We start from the raw sequence: 16682 nt of genomic DNA on the forward strand, positions 1-16682 counted from the left end.
TGTTTAAGTCTAATTCATGCATGAATGGGTTAATACCATAGAGTAAGTTGTCCTGCCAGGCTTAGCCATGCCCACTTCCCTTACTGTGGGTAATCAAGCGTATTATTCTCCAGTCAACCTGAGAAGCTCAGCATGTAAAGAAGTTTGAGCTGGCTGCTCCAGCTCAGATTGCATGGCTCTCACAAGCCACTATGGAGTTCCTATACCAATAATTAGGGAACTTTCACCACTTTGTAACTAAGACAAGTTTTTCTGCCTGTGCAACCCTTTCTGAAGCACATGAATCTGACCTTTGAATAATGTGTAAGTAAACCATTTTTTAACTTACCAAATGCATGGTATTTTTCCTATGCCAGGGGAAGAGGGAAACTTTGGAAATAAACTTTTTAAGGGGAATTTTTTGGAATGCACTTTTAAAGTTTTACAGCCTCTATTTCCAGGCTTTAGTTTGCTGCATATTCTGTGATTTTAAATCTCTGCCGAGGTTCTCTCGCCAAATAGTATAACTTGGATATTGGCATCCAGGAATTCTCCATTTATACCTCCCCCCCATCCCCGTGAACTAACAATACATGTATTTGTAAAATCAAAGCAGTAAGGTTTGGGTAATACTTGGTATGGCTCTCTAAACAGTAAAAATCAGTTTGCATCCAGTGTAACTATTATGAGCCCCTGCAAATAATATGGAGGATTGCACCACAGTGAGTGTGTTGGGGACACTTTGTTAGAGCTCTCCAAACCCATTGAGAGTTTCCCAATGAGAAAAAAACAGTGCTAAATAGGTATGGAAACTGATTTGAATCTGTAGTGTGTAGAACTGCACTCTGAAATTCACCCACCTCAAACAGATACCAAACTCTTCCAGTATTTCAAATACACTACCTGAAGCTATTTTCTTACTGTTTCCCTGCACACATTTTTAAAATTTGAGTAGTAGAAGCTTATCTATTAGGGCAAATGGGGCACTGTTGCTGGGGCACCGCTGCCAGGGGGTGGCACTGCTGGTGGGCTTCCTCTGCCTTAGTTTCAGCATTACTCTTGGACAACTCAGTAGGGAGGAGGAAGAGGGCAGAATTATAACTATGGTAGTTTGCTCTGCCTGTCATGGATTCTGGTTCTACCTACTGTTGGTCTTCCCCCACTCACGCCCACCCCCACCATGGAAATGTAATATTTGACACAGTCCTCATGTTTACCCAGCAGAGGAGAGGTTGGAGGAAGTACAAAAATGCAAAGCTGAGACAAATACCTAAAGCTATTCACATTTTTAATAGCAGCGTTTGATTAATTTTATTAAACTGAACTGGTAGCTTCAAATTTGAAATTAGCATCCTATTTGAAAATGCTGTATATTCATAAGTACTTGAAATGCACTAATTTGTTAAAACGTGATTGGTTTTCAGTGTTCAGATTTCAGATGTGTTCATTATTGACCTAATTTGATCTCTGTCTTTGTGCTCAAAATCAAACTAATAAGGCCTATGCTCATGCAGCCAAAATAGCTAAAATTAAATGCCATATTTTATCCCTTTCATAGGAGTGGATAAAACTGCTACTTTTGAGCGTCCAGTTGTCAGTCACGTCCTGGAGAGAATAACTTTGCTGTATAAGGAAATCAAGTAAGAAGTTTTTAAGCTGAGGTTGGTCAACTATCAGGGATACTATGAAGGTGGATTTCCTTCCTGGTTTGGCCTGGTTGTCTTGGACAAAGTGAACTTTGACATCCCTTCCAACCAAGTATGATTTTAATATGTGTGTATCAGGGTAAAGCATTAAGGAGAAATTGAGTAAAACATGAAAAAGTATTGGTCATGACTACTGTATTAGTTATTGTTACTGAGACACTTGAAACAGTAATAGTTCACTCTTAGAGGCACTTAAAGGGACGCAGGTGGCGCTGTGGGTTAAACCACAGAGCCTAGGATTTGCCGATCAGAAGGTCAGCGGTTCGAATCCCCGCGACGGGGTGAGCTCCCGTTGCTCGGTCCCTGCTCCTGCCCAACTAGCAGTTCAAAAGCACGTCAAAGTGCAAGTAGATAAATAGGTACCGCTCCAGCGGGAAGGTAAATGACATTTCCGTGTGCTGCTCTGGTTCGCCAGAAGCAGCTTAGTCATGCTGGCCACATGACCTGGAAGCTGTACGCCGGCTCCCTCAGCCAATAAAGCGAGATGAGCACCGCAACCGCAGAGTCGGCCACAACTGGACCTAATGGTCAGGGGTCTCTTTACCTTTACCTTAAAGGCACTTAAAAAGAACAGAAAATTATTGTGCCTTGTATTTGTCTTGCTTTTTCATCTTCCAGTACCAGTCTTTAACATACACATACCCTTAGTGAATAGTAAAACCCTGTAAAACCTCTGAGGTTCTTAGGTTATGTGCTCTTCTGCAGTCTGGATAATGCCTAGCAGTTTAGTGGTACAGTACTGTGTTAACTGCCTATTGTAACTTCCAGAGAGAGAGATGGGATAGTTTATTGCAGCAAAAACAAAGAAAAATCTTGTGGCATTTTAAGGCTATCATAATAAATAATAACTGTATTAGTATTTAAGAAGCATTTGTCATGGTGACAGCCATGTCCTACATTGCCTCCAGGGCTGTTAACAATTGCCAAACAAACAGTGAAGTGGAAATGTAGCCTAGACTCTTCATAACGTTTACGTTGGTTACACAACGTGCTCCGGAAAAACCCAGGAAAAACCCGCAGACTGTGTATGTCACAAAATGAACAACTATCAACAATACTTCGGGCATCAGATTTATTACATAAGTTCAGCTCGTTATATAAGCTCTGAGCACCCCCCCCCCCGCAACTTCAGCCAAGATTTGGAAAATCCTGTCATCCTACGGAAGTGTAGATAAATTAGGGCCAAACTAGACGGAGAACCCTCTGAATTCACTTTACCCAGCCATTGTTTTACACGCTCACGTAGCTAGAGACATAGAAGGCGCAAATGCACTGTTTCCTCCCACCCTCCAGTCCGAGTTTATGGGCGTGGTAAGCAGCCGACATCAGAGAGCGCTCCGGGTTAATCAATAACAAGCATAAACGTCTCCATTCATTCAAAAGATGGCAGAGTCAGTCTATATTCATACATTAACCGAAGTGCATGAACAAAGGGGTAGTCAAGGACTGTCAAACGTTAGTCTAGGTACACAAAGCAAGCTGGTGAGCACGAGATCAGCTGAACGCCCATTCTTATCCGAGCATCGCTTTGTCAGGCTCCCGCCCCTCAAAAATGAATTTATTCCATGCTGGTCAACCGAGGACAATAGCTTTGCGCAACAGCGAACCCCTATGCTCGCTGCACAATGGAATCCCTCTATTATTTATTTCTCTTTTAAATTCCCACTGGAAGCATCAAACCCCACGCCCGGTTTTCGCCCTCTCCCCGCTTCCTCCGGAGACGCGTTTTACTGCTGCTGCTCCTCCTCCTCCTCCCTTTACAATGGACATTCTTCGGAATTAGGAAAATCTAAATATTCTAATAATAGAACCCTGAGCCCCCATCTCCTGGCCTAGCCAATTAGCGGATCCACACCAGAAGGGTGGGACTATAAATCTTCCGTTAGCCAATCACAGAAGCCGGTGGAAGCCTTCGGCTTCAACCCGACACTTTTTGCGCAAGAAGGAGGGCGGGCGCGCGAGAGGCAGCCGTCACGGTCCGCGGGCCAATTGCGACCGGGACTTCGGCGACGGGACCAATCGGCTGGCGGCAGCCGCGCAGGCTAGCCAATGGCGCACGCGCGGGGAGGTGGCGCCGCCGCCGCCGCCGCTGCTACTGCCGCCAGGGGAGAAGGGGGCGGAGGCGACCCCGGTCTGGCAGGGGAGGGGGGGATTGGGCCTGGCTGGGCCCAGCCGGAGCCTCCTGCCGCCTGCACCGAGCGAGCGGGGAGAGCGCCCCCTCCCCGCGGGCCCAGCCCAAGCCCCAGCCCGGCCCCCGCCTGGCCATGGGCAACGCGGCCACGGCCAAGAAGGGCGGCGAGATTGAGAGCGGTGAGTGCGCGGCGGCGGAGGCGGCGGCGGCGGGAGGAAGCCGGGTGTGGGGAGCGGGGGCCGCAGTCTGGGAGAAGCCGAGGCAGGAATTGGCGCCGGACCTCCCTCTTCCCTCCCGGAGCGGGGAGTGTTCTGGGGTTTGCGGGCAGCCGGTTCCGGAGAGTGGAGGAGCAGCGGGGGCGTCGCCGCCCGTGAAGCCCGCTCGCGGGGCAGGACACCGCCTTGCCCACCCTGTCTTCACGCCAGGTACCCCGGGCCGGGAGGGGGGTGTTTCCCCAGCCAGGCCTTTGCCTCAGCCTGCCGTGCCAGGCTTATCCGGAGTGGAGGGTGGCGGCCGGCCCCTCCGTGCCTCGTTTGTGGGACACCTGCCTGGCCGGTGCTGCCGGGGGATTTGGGGGCCAATCCGGCCGGTCTGCCTGCCGCGCTCTCCGGCGCCCCCGCCCTGCTTCCCCTGGGAGCCTGCGAGTGCGCTGCCTCCACATGGAGTGTGTCCCCTTGTCCTGGCTTCCAGCACAACCCATTCTTCCCGTTCGCCTTCCCCTCCCATGAGCATTACTTTTAACGCTTTGTCCGATTTGGGTCCACGTGTGTGTTTATTCGGGAAAGGGGGTTTCTAGCATGGAAAACCGGGTTTTTAAAAAAATAAATAAATTGGCGAGTTGGGGTTTTCTGCCTCTGGCAACACTGCCTCTGGTCGTGCCTGTGCACTAAAAACCAGTTTGTGTTGACTTTGTTTGTAACTTGTAGGTTAGTTATCCTCCCCAGATATATCAAACAGATTTAAATACGAAGTGTAGCATTTTCTCTTTTATCTGAGGCTGCTTAGTTAACAGTGGCTGGTACGGAATATGTGCAATGAAGCTAACACTTTGCTATTGCTTTTAGGCAGGTATGACAGGTTCCTGTTCAATAGACAGCTCGCCCTGTTAAAACACAAATGGAAGGCTACTTAATTCAGCAGAGACAGACGGATGTGTCCGCTACGCCCCACCCCCCAAAGGAAGCTGCAGAATGGAACTGCAAACTGGTCAGGCAGGGCCTCAGATGGAAAGACTAGCAACAAAGCAGGAAGTATGTTTGTAGCGTACCTAGATGGAAAACAGAAAGGGCTGTTTGGATTGCTTTCGAGGAAGTGGAAGGCAGGATTTTGTAGCTGGCGGCAGACTTGCAGAACAGTCAAAGAATTAATGCTGGAATAGGACCTCATGAAAACTATTTAAAACTACACACACACACCCCTTGGGGGTTCTTTCATTTTACCTGTCTTCTTTGGGAGCTTGTGGCATGCAAGCCTGTTCCATTAAGTATGAGTTTTACCTGCCACATTGCATCCAAGCAGTGGGTGTGCAAAACTCGGCCTTTTCTTCTGCACTGGAGAATTCAGGTCATGTTTCTTTGGGACTAATGCATCTTGCAGCCTTGTTTTGTATACCAGCATCTTTAACAGCTGGACTTGGGCTCAGTTACAGATAAAAAATGTGAATCAAAGTTACACTGCAGGACTCAGGATTTTTAGGTGCTAGTACTATTCTTTGAACATGGAATTGTCGATCCTTAAAGGCTCCCTCAAAAGACAGAGAAAGTATGGGGGGGGGGATGTATGAAAATTGCAAAGGAAGTGCCAGAGCTTGGCACAGAATGTTATAAGAGAGCTCTCAGACTTCTGCTCCGTGTGGACTCAGTCCTTGTCCCAGCATGTACTCACAAATCCCTTCCCAGAGTTGTGGATAGGATTCAGGAACCTTGACTTCTTGTCCATTATTACTTCCTTCCCTTCCCAGCTTGTTTTACTCTGTGATCAAAATCCCATTATTGTTTAGACTGAGGCTGACCCTTTCCCAAAGAGATTATTACACTTAGTAGCAGTATGGCAGGATTAGATCTGTGGCTTTTAATGATCCCTGTAGAAAGAGGAAAGGGCAGGGCACATAGCAAGTGTACTAATTCCTACTCCTGCACCACTGCCTTACAGTGTTTTAATATAGTCATTGTTCTCAGCACTTCATTCATTGTCAGCTGTTAACAGTATCCAGGAATTGCCCAACAAGACAACGACAAGAATCCACCAACAGCCAACCTGATCCAAAAACACCCACCCCACTCATACATGAAAACAAAGTTCACCACAGCCAGTCACAAACAAACAACCACACCCTAGGGCAACCCCAACCTCTCACCACCAGAGGAACACAAGCGAATAGTAAAGAGAACCCACACAAGCGACGCTGACACAAAACCCCACACATACATTAAATTAAATAGAAACATCGCCACCTGACCCCATCCCCACCCTCCATGGTCCCCTCCACCTCTTCCCCCTTTTTCTTCCTAATGTAACACTAATGTCGCAACAAATGAAACTGATCTGTAGAAAATGTAACTTGAAAAAAGAGACATTGCACATACTTTTGTAAACCAAGAAACCTTTAATAAAAAATACATAAAAATAAAAAAAAATAAAAAAAAATAAAAAAGTATCCAGAAATTTAGGGACTCTGTACTAAGAATGAGATGGACCAGTATTTTGGACTTCCTGAACATCAAAAGCCTGATTGATTCTGTTTTTATTAACCACAAAGATAGCTATTGCCAAAGCAAGAGAACTCAACATTGTGTATTAAAAATAAGTTGTGCAAATTAATATTTTGTGCAGATACACTTATCTTGTAGAAATATGTCTATATTTATGTTTGATTCTAAATATATTTATATTATTTTGTGGAATTTAGAATATATCCTGGAAGGGAAGCACAGGTAAATGAGTGACATGAGTGACATAGGGTAACATGAAGTGCAAGATTCATAGGTACTTGTACATGGCTTCGATGATCACTGGTTATTTCAAAAGCACATTTGTAAATATTAACTGAAGGACTGAAACCTACTCTTATATATTTAAAACGTGAATTTATCAGCAATCCAAATACTACACCATATTGGAGTATGTGGAATCCATCATAGTTATGACTCTTAAGTTATTTTTATTTAGGTAAATGTATACCTTGCCCTTCTATTGTGATCATGGTACTTCGAAGTGGAGTTTTTTAAGTCAAGATAGGGAAAATTTAAGGACACTTTCCTTAAAATTGTCTTGAGTAGCTGTGATTGAATTCTAAACATCCTTCAAAACTTTAGCCTGATCATCACATGCATGCATGCATGTCATCTAATAAAGTTCAAGTTCATAAATTGATGGCTGTAGCCAAAGCCCATCATAGTATTCATGCAATAATACAGAACATATATTCATAATACAAAAAGACTGCCAAGTTCCTGAAACACAGTTTCCCTTGTATCTCTCTCAGAACTCCAATTCTAATATTTTGCCTTTAAAAAATCCAATTTACCAGCATCCATCATGTAAGAAAGACAAGTTCCCAGATACACCAACAACCTTAAATCCAGCTTGATTTCAGATTACACGTCTGAAGCACCACCACAATTTATAGCAATTTTATCTTAACTCCTTTTTCCGCCCCCCCTTTTTTTTGCAGCCAGTGTATAGAGGGCCATTCTGCATGTTATGGAGCTATTATTGTCACTCAAAAGAAACAACAGTGTGTGTCTGCTTGCTTGTGTGAACAAAGGTTTCAGAAAGCCATCTCTTGGCCCTCTCTATAAGGGGCAGGCTAACAGATAATGAGTGATGTCTCCCACCTGACCATAAATACTAAGTCTGTATACAAGACCTTGTTGTAGTCACCATCCAAGACTGTTTTGGGCATCACTTGGAAACGCAGCTCAATAAAGACATTTAAGGAAACTGGTGAAATTTCAGATACTAGCTCTAAAATGCTCTTTTTTCAAGAGTGGGTACCAAGGGGGAAATTTTGTGTTTCTAATTAGTTGTAGGTCCCTTCTGGGTTCTGTCCAGAAGATCCAATCCCTTAGTTGTCATCTAGTCAAAAAGCTATTTCCTAGCCTTTGCAACAAATGATTTATTGGCAGTTATTAAATATTACAAAGGCTATTTTCTCAAGTAACAGCATGCCTTATATGAGCTCCATTAGGTAAAAAAAACTTCAAGGCTTCTGAACACTTGCTTGTTGTAGAAATATGCTCTGTGGATCATTATTTTCTGCAGAGAATAATCCAGTTAGCAAATGAAAGAAATTTAAAGGGAACAAATAGTAATTATTAATTGTTAAATAGGAACTTTAGCACACTATCCACATGATATCCAAGCAGTAAGGTTTAAGTAGTGGGACTTTGCATCTGCCTCTGCCTGCAGCTCTCCTGGTATATGTGCAGCAGTTGGAGGTGGGCTCCCTTGCAGCTTTCTAGTCCAATCTGTCCCCTTTTGTTGCTTTCAACAGATCTGAGGAGCAGACGCAACATTAGACCTGTGCCTCTATTGCTGATGCGTGAAACTTCTTTGCAGATTTGTTGTTTGATCCACAAAGAAACTGTGCTGATAAATTTTACTCCCAGCTCTCATTTCTGGCAGGATTAAAAAGGAAAACAAAGCACGACTTCAATTAAACAGAGCACAGCTTTAATTAAACAATTAATCCAATATAATGTATGTGAAGCTTTTATGTGAAGTGCACTTAATAGAAGCACTGTTTCTTTTTATTAAATGGGACATCCAGATGTCTGTGCTTGGCTGCTAGGCTCTGTGTAAAATGTCTATTATGGCATTTCTGGAAGATAGATGGGTCAAGTAAACTTCCTGCCTACTCCAATGAACTCAGAAGGGGAACAATTCTTGTATTTATGTAGCCTTTTTTAAAAAACCTGACGACTTAATTATTGTGATTCTCTTTCATTGGTGGTTTTAAAGTTGAAACTAGATAACAACTACTACATCCTACCTTTCCTCCAATAAGTTCAAGGTGGAGTACCTGATTCTTCCCCTTCTCAGTTTGTCCTCACAACAACCTTGTGAGGTAGGTTTAAGTTGAGAGGCAGTGCCAAGCCCAGGGAACTTGGTGACTAAGTAGGGATTGTGCAACATTACATGGAGGTTCTTTCCAGCTCTGCAACTGTTTAAAACAGAGGTGCCTTAGGTGTGGACATCCATATCTTGTTGGACCCCAATTCCTGTCAGCTTCACCTATCTGAATTAATCATTCAGTGCAAATGATAAATGGATTTTAATAGGCTAGCCAACAGATCTGGAAAAATTCAAATAGGCCCTTCTGTTTGTAGCCACCTGCCAAACGTGAGTTGACTTGGCTTCCTGAGACAGCTCTCAAATGTGGATTGGAGTGCAATAGGGGTTACTTACAGACAGTCCTTGAGGTATTCTGGTCCAAAACACTTGTCAATTTTTTGGTCAAAGAAAATGTGGCTATATAGGCATCAAAGCTGTGGCTGACACACTGTTGGTATGGTAAGTAAATATAAATGAAATGTACGGAGAACCCATGGATTGGTAAACTGAACTCTTTTAGTTGCATCTTAAAAAATAGTCCAGTAGCACCTTAGAGACCAACTAAGTTTGTTCTGGGTATAAGCTTTCGTGTGCATGCACACTTCTTGGTATCTGAAGAAGTGTGCATGCACACAAAAGCTTATACCCAGAACAAACTTAGTTGGTCTCTAAGGTGCTACCGGATTTTTTTTTATTATTATTATTATTTATTTTGATTGTCAGACCAACACGGCTACCTACCTGAATCTAGTTGCATCTTAGTTTCTCCAAACACAAAGCCATATGTTTTTGGTGCAGTCTGTTAATACAGTACAGATAATAGTAATTGTGATTCAGAAACATTTCTGCTGGAGAACGGTGGCAGACGTAGATCATCTGGGCTTCCAATAAACAGGGTTGTATCCAGTTCAGCCTCTGGGGCAATGGAGGAGTCTGCTTTATTTGATCAGAAAGCGGGTGAGGTGATTATTATTATTTTTTTGTAAATTCCTACTTCCTCCTGCATCTGCTATGCTGTTCCAAGGGGCCTCCAGGGCAGGCACTGGGGACTGCAGAGGGCAGTACAAGCAGCCATGAGGTATGTCCACAGTTAAAGGTAGGTTTCCTCTTCTGTCTCTCTCTCATCTTTCTGTTAGGCTGTAAGGTCCTTGGGGCTGGGATCTGTTTTCTGCTCATTATTCTGTTCATTGCCATCAACACTGATGGGACTATATTAAAAGTAGGTTCCTTAACTTCTAGTCTGGGGAAATCTAAGCCCCCTTTTAAAAACTGTGCTTTCCTGTTCGTTCTGCATAACTACACCAAAGGCAGAACTGCTGATTAACAGCTTAGTTGTTTAAAGCAGCTTTTTTCCAACCTGGTGCCCTCCAGATATTTCAAACTATAGCTTCCAGCATTGGCTATACTGGCAGAAGCTGTTGTGAATTGTAGCCCCAAACATCTGGAGGGCACCAGGTTGGCAAAGGCTTGAAATCTAACTGGTATTAGAAATTGAGTTGGTTCATCTCACTCTGCAGATTTATGACTTGGCTTTTGTGAAAGTGATATGATTTGCTTATGATCTCTCTACCATATATAAAGTGGAGGGAGTTGGGGCTTCCGACCCAGTGAAAAAAACCCCTATCAGCATGTGTTAATCTGATTTAAAAAAACAACACTACCAAAAACTTCTTTTGCTTCTAGGAAGCCTGCAGTTTGGGTGAAGAAAACATACTAAAACTTAGAGAATATTCATTGGTTTTGTGGTTAAATTTTGTTTACTTATATGTCTTCTCACCCTCAAAAGGACCTCCGGGGCCTGCTGCAACCTTCAAGTGACAATAAAACAAATTATAAAACCAGAGATAATTTCACATCAGCCAACAAATCAAATCCACTGCTGGCTGTAACCGCAGCAAGTAGCAAAAGAACTCCCTGGAGTTGGGGAAAGGTGTTAGGAGTAAGCTGTGATTACCGTAAGAAGTTTCTTCAGAAGATGCAGACAGGAGAGGAAAATGTAAGAAACCTTTATCTGTGTACACTATAAAAATATGAAACTGTTTCCTTGCCCATGTAATTGGCACTCCGTTCTTCCAAGGTTCCGAACAGGCCCCAGCAGTTCTTGCTCTCCTCATTAGGTTCCTCCCAGTTATGTGACTGAAGCTGTCTTCAAGGAAGAGTTTGATGTGCATGGGATCCCAGATGTTTTAGGGTTCTTGGTAGGTTAAAAGTGTGAGCTCGCACTGATGATTAAGATGAGAAATTGGAACTCTATTAAAGATCAGAGTAAACTAGCAGGAACTTTTGGTAAAATGAGGTCAAACCTGAGCTTACAAAGCCAATAATGGACTTTGAAAGTTTTGTGCGCTTTGGAGCTGAAGGGTGGGGTGGCAAATATGCCAAGGGTGGTTATTTTCTGTGAAGAGGTGGTATGGTAGGTAAAGGCTAATAAGGAAGCAACAACTGTTCATTTGTATGAGTAGCACAGTGCCGGGAACGCTTTATACTTCACAGAGTAAAGGTTCAAGTGGTAGTACTTTTGCTACGTAATTTTGAAGTGTCTTAAGCATCTGTTTCATAGCATGTACACATCTGGGGAGTCAACCAAGGCCGTTCCTTGCCATGTGCATAGGTGCATGTAGCTGTTTCAATGTGTCCACCATGTGTAGATCATGAATTATCTTCAATAAATTACTACAACCCCGTAAGTCAGAATTTAAATTGCTGAAATGAATTGGGTCCCTGCTGCACCTGTAAGCACTCATTGATCAGTGTAAAAATCCACTCTTTTTGCAATCAAGATGGCTGGTTTAAAATGTGTTTAAAGAGTAATTTACTGCCTAAAGAAACTGGAGTATGAACGCTGAGCAACCGTTTGTACATTCCTTTGTAGAATCCAGGGATGATTTCACACTTAACTGGGTTTTTTTTTTAGTGTGTGAATACTTCATAATACATAGCATTTAGATATTAGCCAGCTCTTAAGTTGCTTGAAGCGTCTTAAAGGCAAAGTGCTGCCCATTTCATTCTCCTGTGTGGGGTAGTCAGCATGTGTTTCTGGCAGGATTCCTATGTCTTTAATGACTGTGACAAGCAGGTATCCAACAACAGAATCTTGCTGGAGTCACCTGCTTAATTTCTGTTTGAATTGTTGCCGTTAAGGGGCGTAGGAGCTCCTTCTGGGAAAAGATTTGATAGCCCAAACCCTTAAGTGCTGTTCTCCTTGTCACTTCCTCCAAGATTCTGTGTTTCTTTCTGAAGTGTTGCAGACAGGTTAGTCACCAGGTGGGTAATTTCCAAGGATCAGTAAATGCAACAACCTGCCACATCTCTCTCTACTATATTTGCACTCATCCCTTATCACACAGACAAGTGTACAGGCATTCACAAACCACAGGCAGGTCCTTCCTGTGCTCCCACTGTTGTTGCCACTGCCATCCTGGGGTGGAGGGAAGGAAGAAAGCCAGCAGCTCAGGCCTGCAGTGCGAGCAAGCAGACCAGTGAAATGGGCAGGTGGGCAGCCCAGGCTAGGCTTCCTACATGCTCTCTGTCATTGCTGCCACAATATGTGTGTGTGATGACGAAACAGGTCAGCGGCCCAGGCAGGTAAACCTGGCAGAGTTGCTGAGCTCCCTCTGTTACCATCTGCAAAGGCGGCGGGGCAGGAGAATGAAGAGGCCTTCTCCCTGCTGCTGCCAGAAGGAAATCTGCAAATGAAGCAGAAGTAGGGAGATGGGGGAGGTTTCTTTGGTTTTTTTTGGCAATCTTGTGGGTGGGGGTTGAGCCAGTTGTGAGGGGCTGGGTGTGGGAGAGGTGTAAAAGGAGAGAGTTGGGAATGGGGTGGGGTTATACAGTTTGTAAGTCCTGCTTCTGATTTGGGAAATGTTTTTGGTCTTTGTGCTACTAGCTTCATGCTTCCTTTCTCCTGGGCTGACTGTCTATAAGAGACACGCTTGACTCTTCCACTGCCTCCATGCCAAGCTCCTTTTCTCTTTTTTTCTCAGGCATGGACCTAATCCTGTTGCCTTGTGGTCTTGGTGCAGAGGGAGCGTCCATCAAATTTCCACAATCTGTTTCTATCTGTAAACTGATCTAACAGTACGATGTGGAGAAAATGGATAGAGAAGTTTTCCTCCCCTTCATAAAAATAGAACTAGATGTTGAATGTTGGAAGTGCCAGGGCACACAAAAGGAAGTATATCTTCATGCAGGGCATAGTTAAACTACATGCTGTCACAAATGTGATGGTCACCAACTTTAAGGCTCCTGGTCATGGTGGCTGTGTATAATCTCACGTGTCACAGGTTATGTGTTTCTGAATACTGTTTGTCAGGAAGCACGAGGGGAGAAATTGCTGTTATGATCGTGACCTGGTTGTTGACTTCCTGGAGGTCTGAGTGGCCCCTTTGAGAATAGGATGCTGGACTAGATAGGTCTGTGGTCTGATCCAGCAGAACTCTTCTTATTCTTATATCAGCTAGATCTTATCCTGATTTGTTAGTTGCTCCAAGTATTTTAGATTATCTTTTAAAATGTATTTTATTATTATGGAACAGAAACACGAAACATTTCCTGCAGTTGCTTTCTATATCTCTTAGCCCTGCCCTTGTTGCTGGCTTTTGAATTAGGAAGGCAGCAAAATAATTTCAAGAAGATCTAGCTTGCTTATTTTCTCATATGCTGCTGTGGGTCACTGTAGAGGTTCATGTACAATTAGCAGTGCCATGACTTGGTGACTCTGTGAGCCTTTCTCTATAACTGTTTGATTCACAGTGCCAACTAAAGCAAGGGGTCAAACATAAGGTTTGAGGCCCATACTAGGCTCTATGGATGTCTCCAAAGTGGCCTAGGACACCCCTAAAACATTCTGGTCAAATTTTTGGACCAGCTTAAATTGCACTGTAGGAAAGAGCACCCAATAACTGTTAACTGTTATATTCTCTGGTAGCAAACATCTACCAGTTTGATTTTTGTTAGGTTGCTTTGAAAGGGGTGCAAATGAGGTGAGAAATGTTTGTTCCTAGCTTCTTTAGGATGCAGAGGAAGACAAATGTACAGGTGTATGATGTTACTTAATTATATTCTCATGATTGTTTTAAACCTGGTGGCTGCAGTAGCAACGTCCCTTCCCTTCCAGTTTTAATGTGTAAAACTGAGCATTGACCCTGAGTACTGAAATCCTTGACCAGAATGATTCGTTTCCTGATCAACCTGTTCTGTTTGTTAGTAGGTTAATCAAGAGGTGATTTCAGACTGAAGACAGTAAAGGGGTCTGTCTACTAAATTACAAAAAACGGGGGGGGGGGGAGAGATTGGACATATTGCTCAAGAGAACCCTATTATGTTTAAATGGAGACAGAAGCTGTCTAAATGACAATGACAAGCTGGCTTGAGTGACTACTGCCTCTTGCTAACTTGTAGCATGCTGTAAACCTTGGTGGATAAGTGAGGGAGTATTACAAATTAGTGCATTTGTAGTTTTGGCAGGAATAGGAGAGTGGTTTGGGCATCCACAGACCAGATCAGGCACGTTCTTCAGCCATGATGCATTTAAGTCTATCAGCGCCTGGCCTGTGGAATGTTTTCTGGCAATTCTAGTTAGGAGAACAAACTTGAAGTTTAACCTTCTGTTGCCCTGTGGTTCAAGTGTGGGATTGTGTTGGGAGCCATTCCACTTGTAACGTTTTTGCAAAGGAGTAATGGCTAATAATTGTATTGATCAGGTTAGATAAGACTTACAGGCCAGAGCCTTATTGTAGCACGATACAGTGATTGGGTTTTGGCTTTTTCCTGATGAATTTCTCGTACATGGAAGATTGGAAACTACAAATACAGTACCCGGTCTTGTGTGTTTGCTATTTATTTAGCAGCTTTTAGCCTTGCTTGTTTAGACATCAAAAGTCATTTCAGTTGACAGAATTTAAAAAAAAGAAAAAGAAAACACAAATCATTAAGAGCAAAGAGAAAATGCAACCATTGGACATGCCTCTAACCCAAACACCCTCCTAAAAGGATCTTAAACATTATACTTTTGAAAGCTGATGCAAGAGTTCATTAAATGCATTCCTTAGGAATAGTGTTCCAAAGTGTACCCCTCATCCTCCTGCCACAAACAAGGGAACTGTTAAGCATTGCTTTTCCAGTGTCCCCATGCACATAATAGTGGTGGTATGCCTCTGATAACTTTGGTTCAGGGCTTTAAATATCAAAAATATACTTTGATGTGTGCTTAGAAGCACACTGGCAATGCATGCAAATGTTTGAAAACGGATGTAATATATTGTCAGCAATCTACCCCCATTAAGAGCTTTGCTGTTGTATTTATTTATTACTTTTATATTCTACTTTTCTAAGGAGCTCAAAACAATGTACACGGTCCTCCTTTCTTTACCCAGCCCTCCCCGTTATCTTCACAACAACTTGGTCACTAGCCCAAGGTCACTCATCAAGCTTCATGGCTGAATGGGGGTTTGAACTTAGGTTTCTGTAGCCTGGACATTCTAACCATTACACTACACTGTCCATTGCCCAAACATAGCGTGGAGTTTAGCTATAGCTGACACAATAACATATACTGTAATTTAATGGTGCTGAACGAAAAGGAAAAAAATGGATGCTTTTTGTGCCATCTGGTGGCCATTTATTTCCTACACTAGTGAAAAGGGTCTACAAAATAATGTTATCCACTGCATCTCTACAAAACTGGGTGTTGTGGCCATGCATACTTCTTTGTACTTCAGCTGGAGAAGATGACCTTGCTGTGGATGGCGGCTCCCATACCCTGATGGAACAACATAAGAGACTCCTGTAGAGAAAAACTAAAAGAAGAATGAGTTTTATAAAGACATGAATTCTAAACACGGAAGCAGTGACGTGCAGTGACTTTTTTTTGTAGTGGAACACTTTGGATCAGAAACATCACCTTGTGAGGATGGGTGCGGGGGGGGGGGGCAGAAGTCTCCTGGGCTTTGAGGAGGAGGCACCAGACTTGAATGCTTTAATACTCTAATTTACCGGGAACATTTAGGGGACTAGCCTAGTCCCCCTAGTCCACTGCCCGGAAGTTGGGGAGTACGGAGGGCCATTATAACTGAAGTATACCTGAAGGAGCGTCTCCACCCCCATTGTTCAGACTGGACACTGAGGTCCAGCTTCGAGGACCTTCTGTCGGTTCCCTCACTGCAAGAAGTAAGGTTACAGGGAACCAGGCAGAGCACCTTCTTGGTAGTGGTGCCTGCCCTGTGGAACACCTTCTCATCAGATGTCAAGGAAATAAACAATCCTCTCACATTTAGAAGACATCTGAAGGCAGCCTTGTTAAGGGAAGTTTTTAGTGTTTGATCTTTTTATCGTGTTGGGAGCTTCCCAGAGTGGCTGGGGAAACCCAGCCAGATGGACAGGATATGAAAAATTATTATTATTATTATTATTATTATTATTATTATTATTATTATTATTATTATTATTTTTACTACTACTACTACTACAACTGTGTTCAGTCACCTAGTTTTGATTTGTTATACAAACTTGAACGAAGTGAAACAGCCAATTGGGCGTGGGGCAGCAGGCCTGTGTGCTGAGGGTTCTGCTCTGGCCACGCCCTCCCAGTTCTACAGGAGATCACTGGAGATCAGACCAGGCAGGCCCAGGGCCTGATGTGCTCCGCTTGCGTTTCTTAAAAGTATGTGCCAAAGGCAGGCTCCTGGGCCTTGGAAGGGTTTGATCCTTACTCTTGTTCTTTACAGGGTCTGGCTTTAGGTCTTTTAAGCGGGCTGTTTCACTCCACCACCCCCTCTCTCTCTGCCCCTTGGAGCCGGTCTCCCAGAGAGCTG

The 16682-nt window shown here is 43.6% G+C and overlaps 1 protein-coding gene and 1 long non-coding RNA gene across 3 annotated transcripts in view; one reads left to right on the plus strand and one right to left on the minus strand.

The window, feature by feature from the left end:
* Positions 1–3775: 3775 nt before the first annotated feature.
* Positions 3776–16682, plus strand: part of PRKACA (protein kinase cAMP-activated catalytic subunit alpha) — a 62539-nt gene continuing 49632 nt past the window's right edge. The window contains exon 1 of one of the 2 annotated variants that reach the window (XM_083726090.1): positions 3776–3995. In XM_083726090.1, coding sequence (XP_083582216.1) covers positions 3950–3995 — 46 coding nt within the window. In that variant the 5' untranslated portion in view covers positions 3776–3949. Of the gene's footprint in view, positions 3996–16437; positions 16532–16682 lie in introns of those variants that run through there. The other variant, XM_083726093.1, reaches the window with a different exon arrangement.
* Positions 7493–16677, minus strand: LOC310838588. The gene is made up of 3 exons (XR_014561069.1): positions 16581–16677; positions 9434–15668; positions 7493–8839 (listed from the first exon to the last, which is right to left on the minus strand). It is a non-coding gene; the product is annotated as an uncharacterized lncRNA (long non-coding RNA).

Source organism: Podarcis gaigeae (genome assembly GCF_964106915.1).
Source record: "Podarcis gaigeae genome assembly, chromosome: 2".
Classification (NCBI taxonomy): Eukaryota; Metazoa; Chordata; class Lepidosauria; order Squamata; family Lacertidae; genus Podarcis; species Podarcis gaigeae.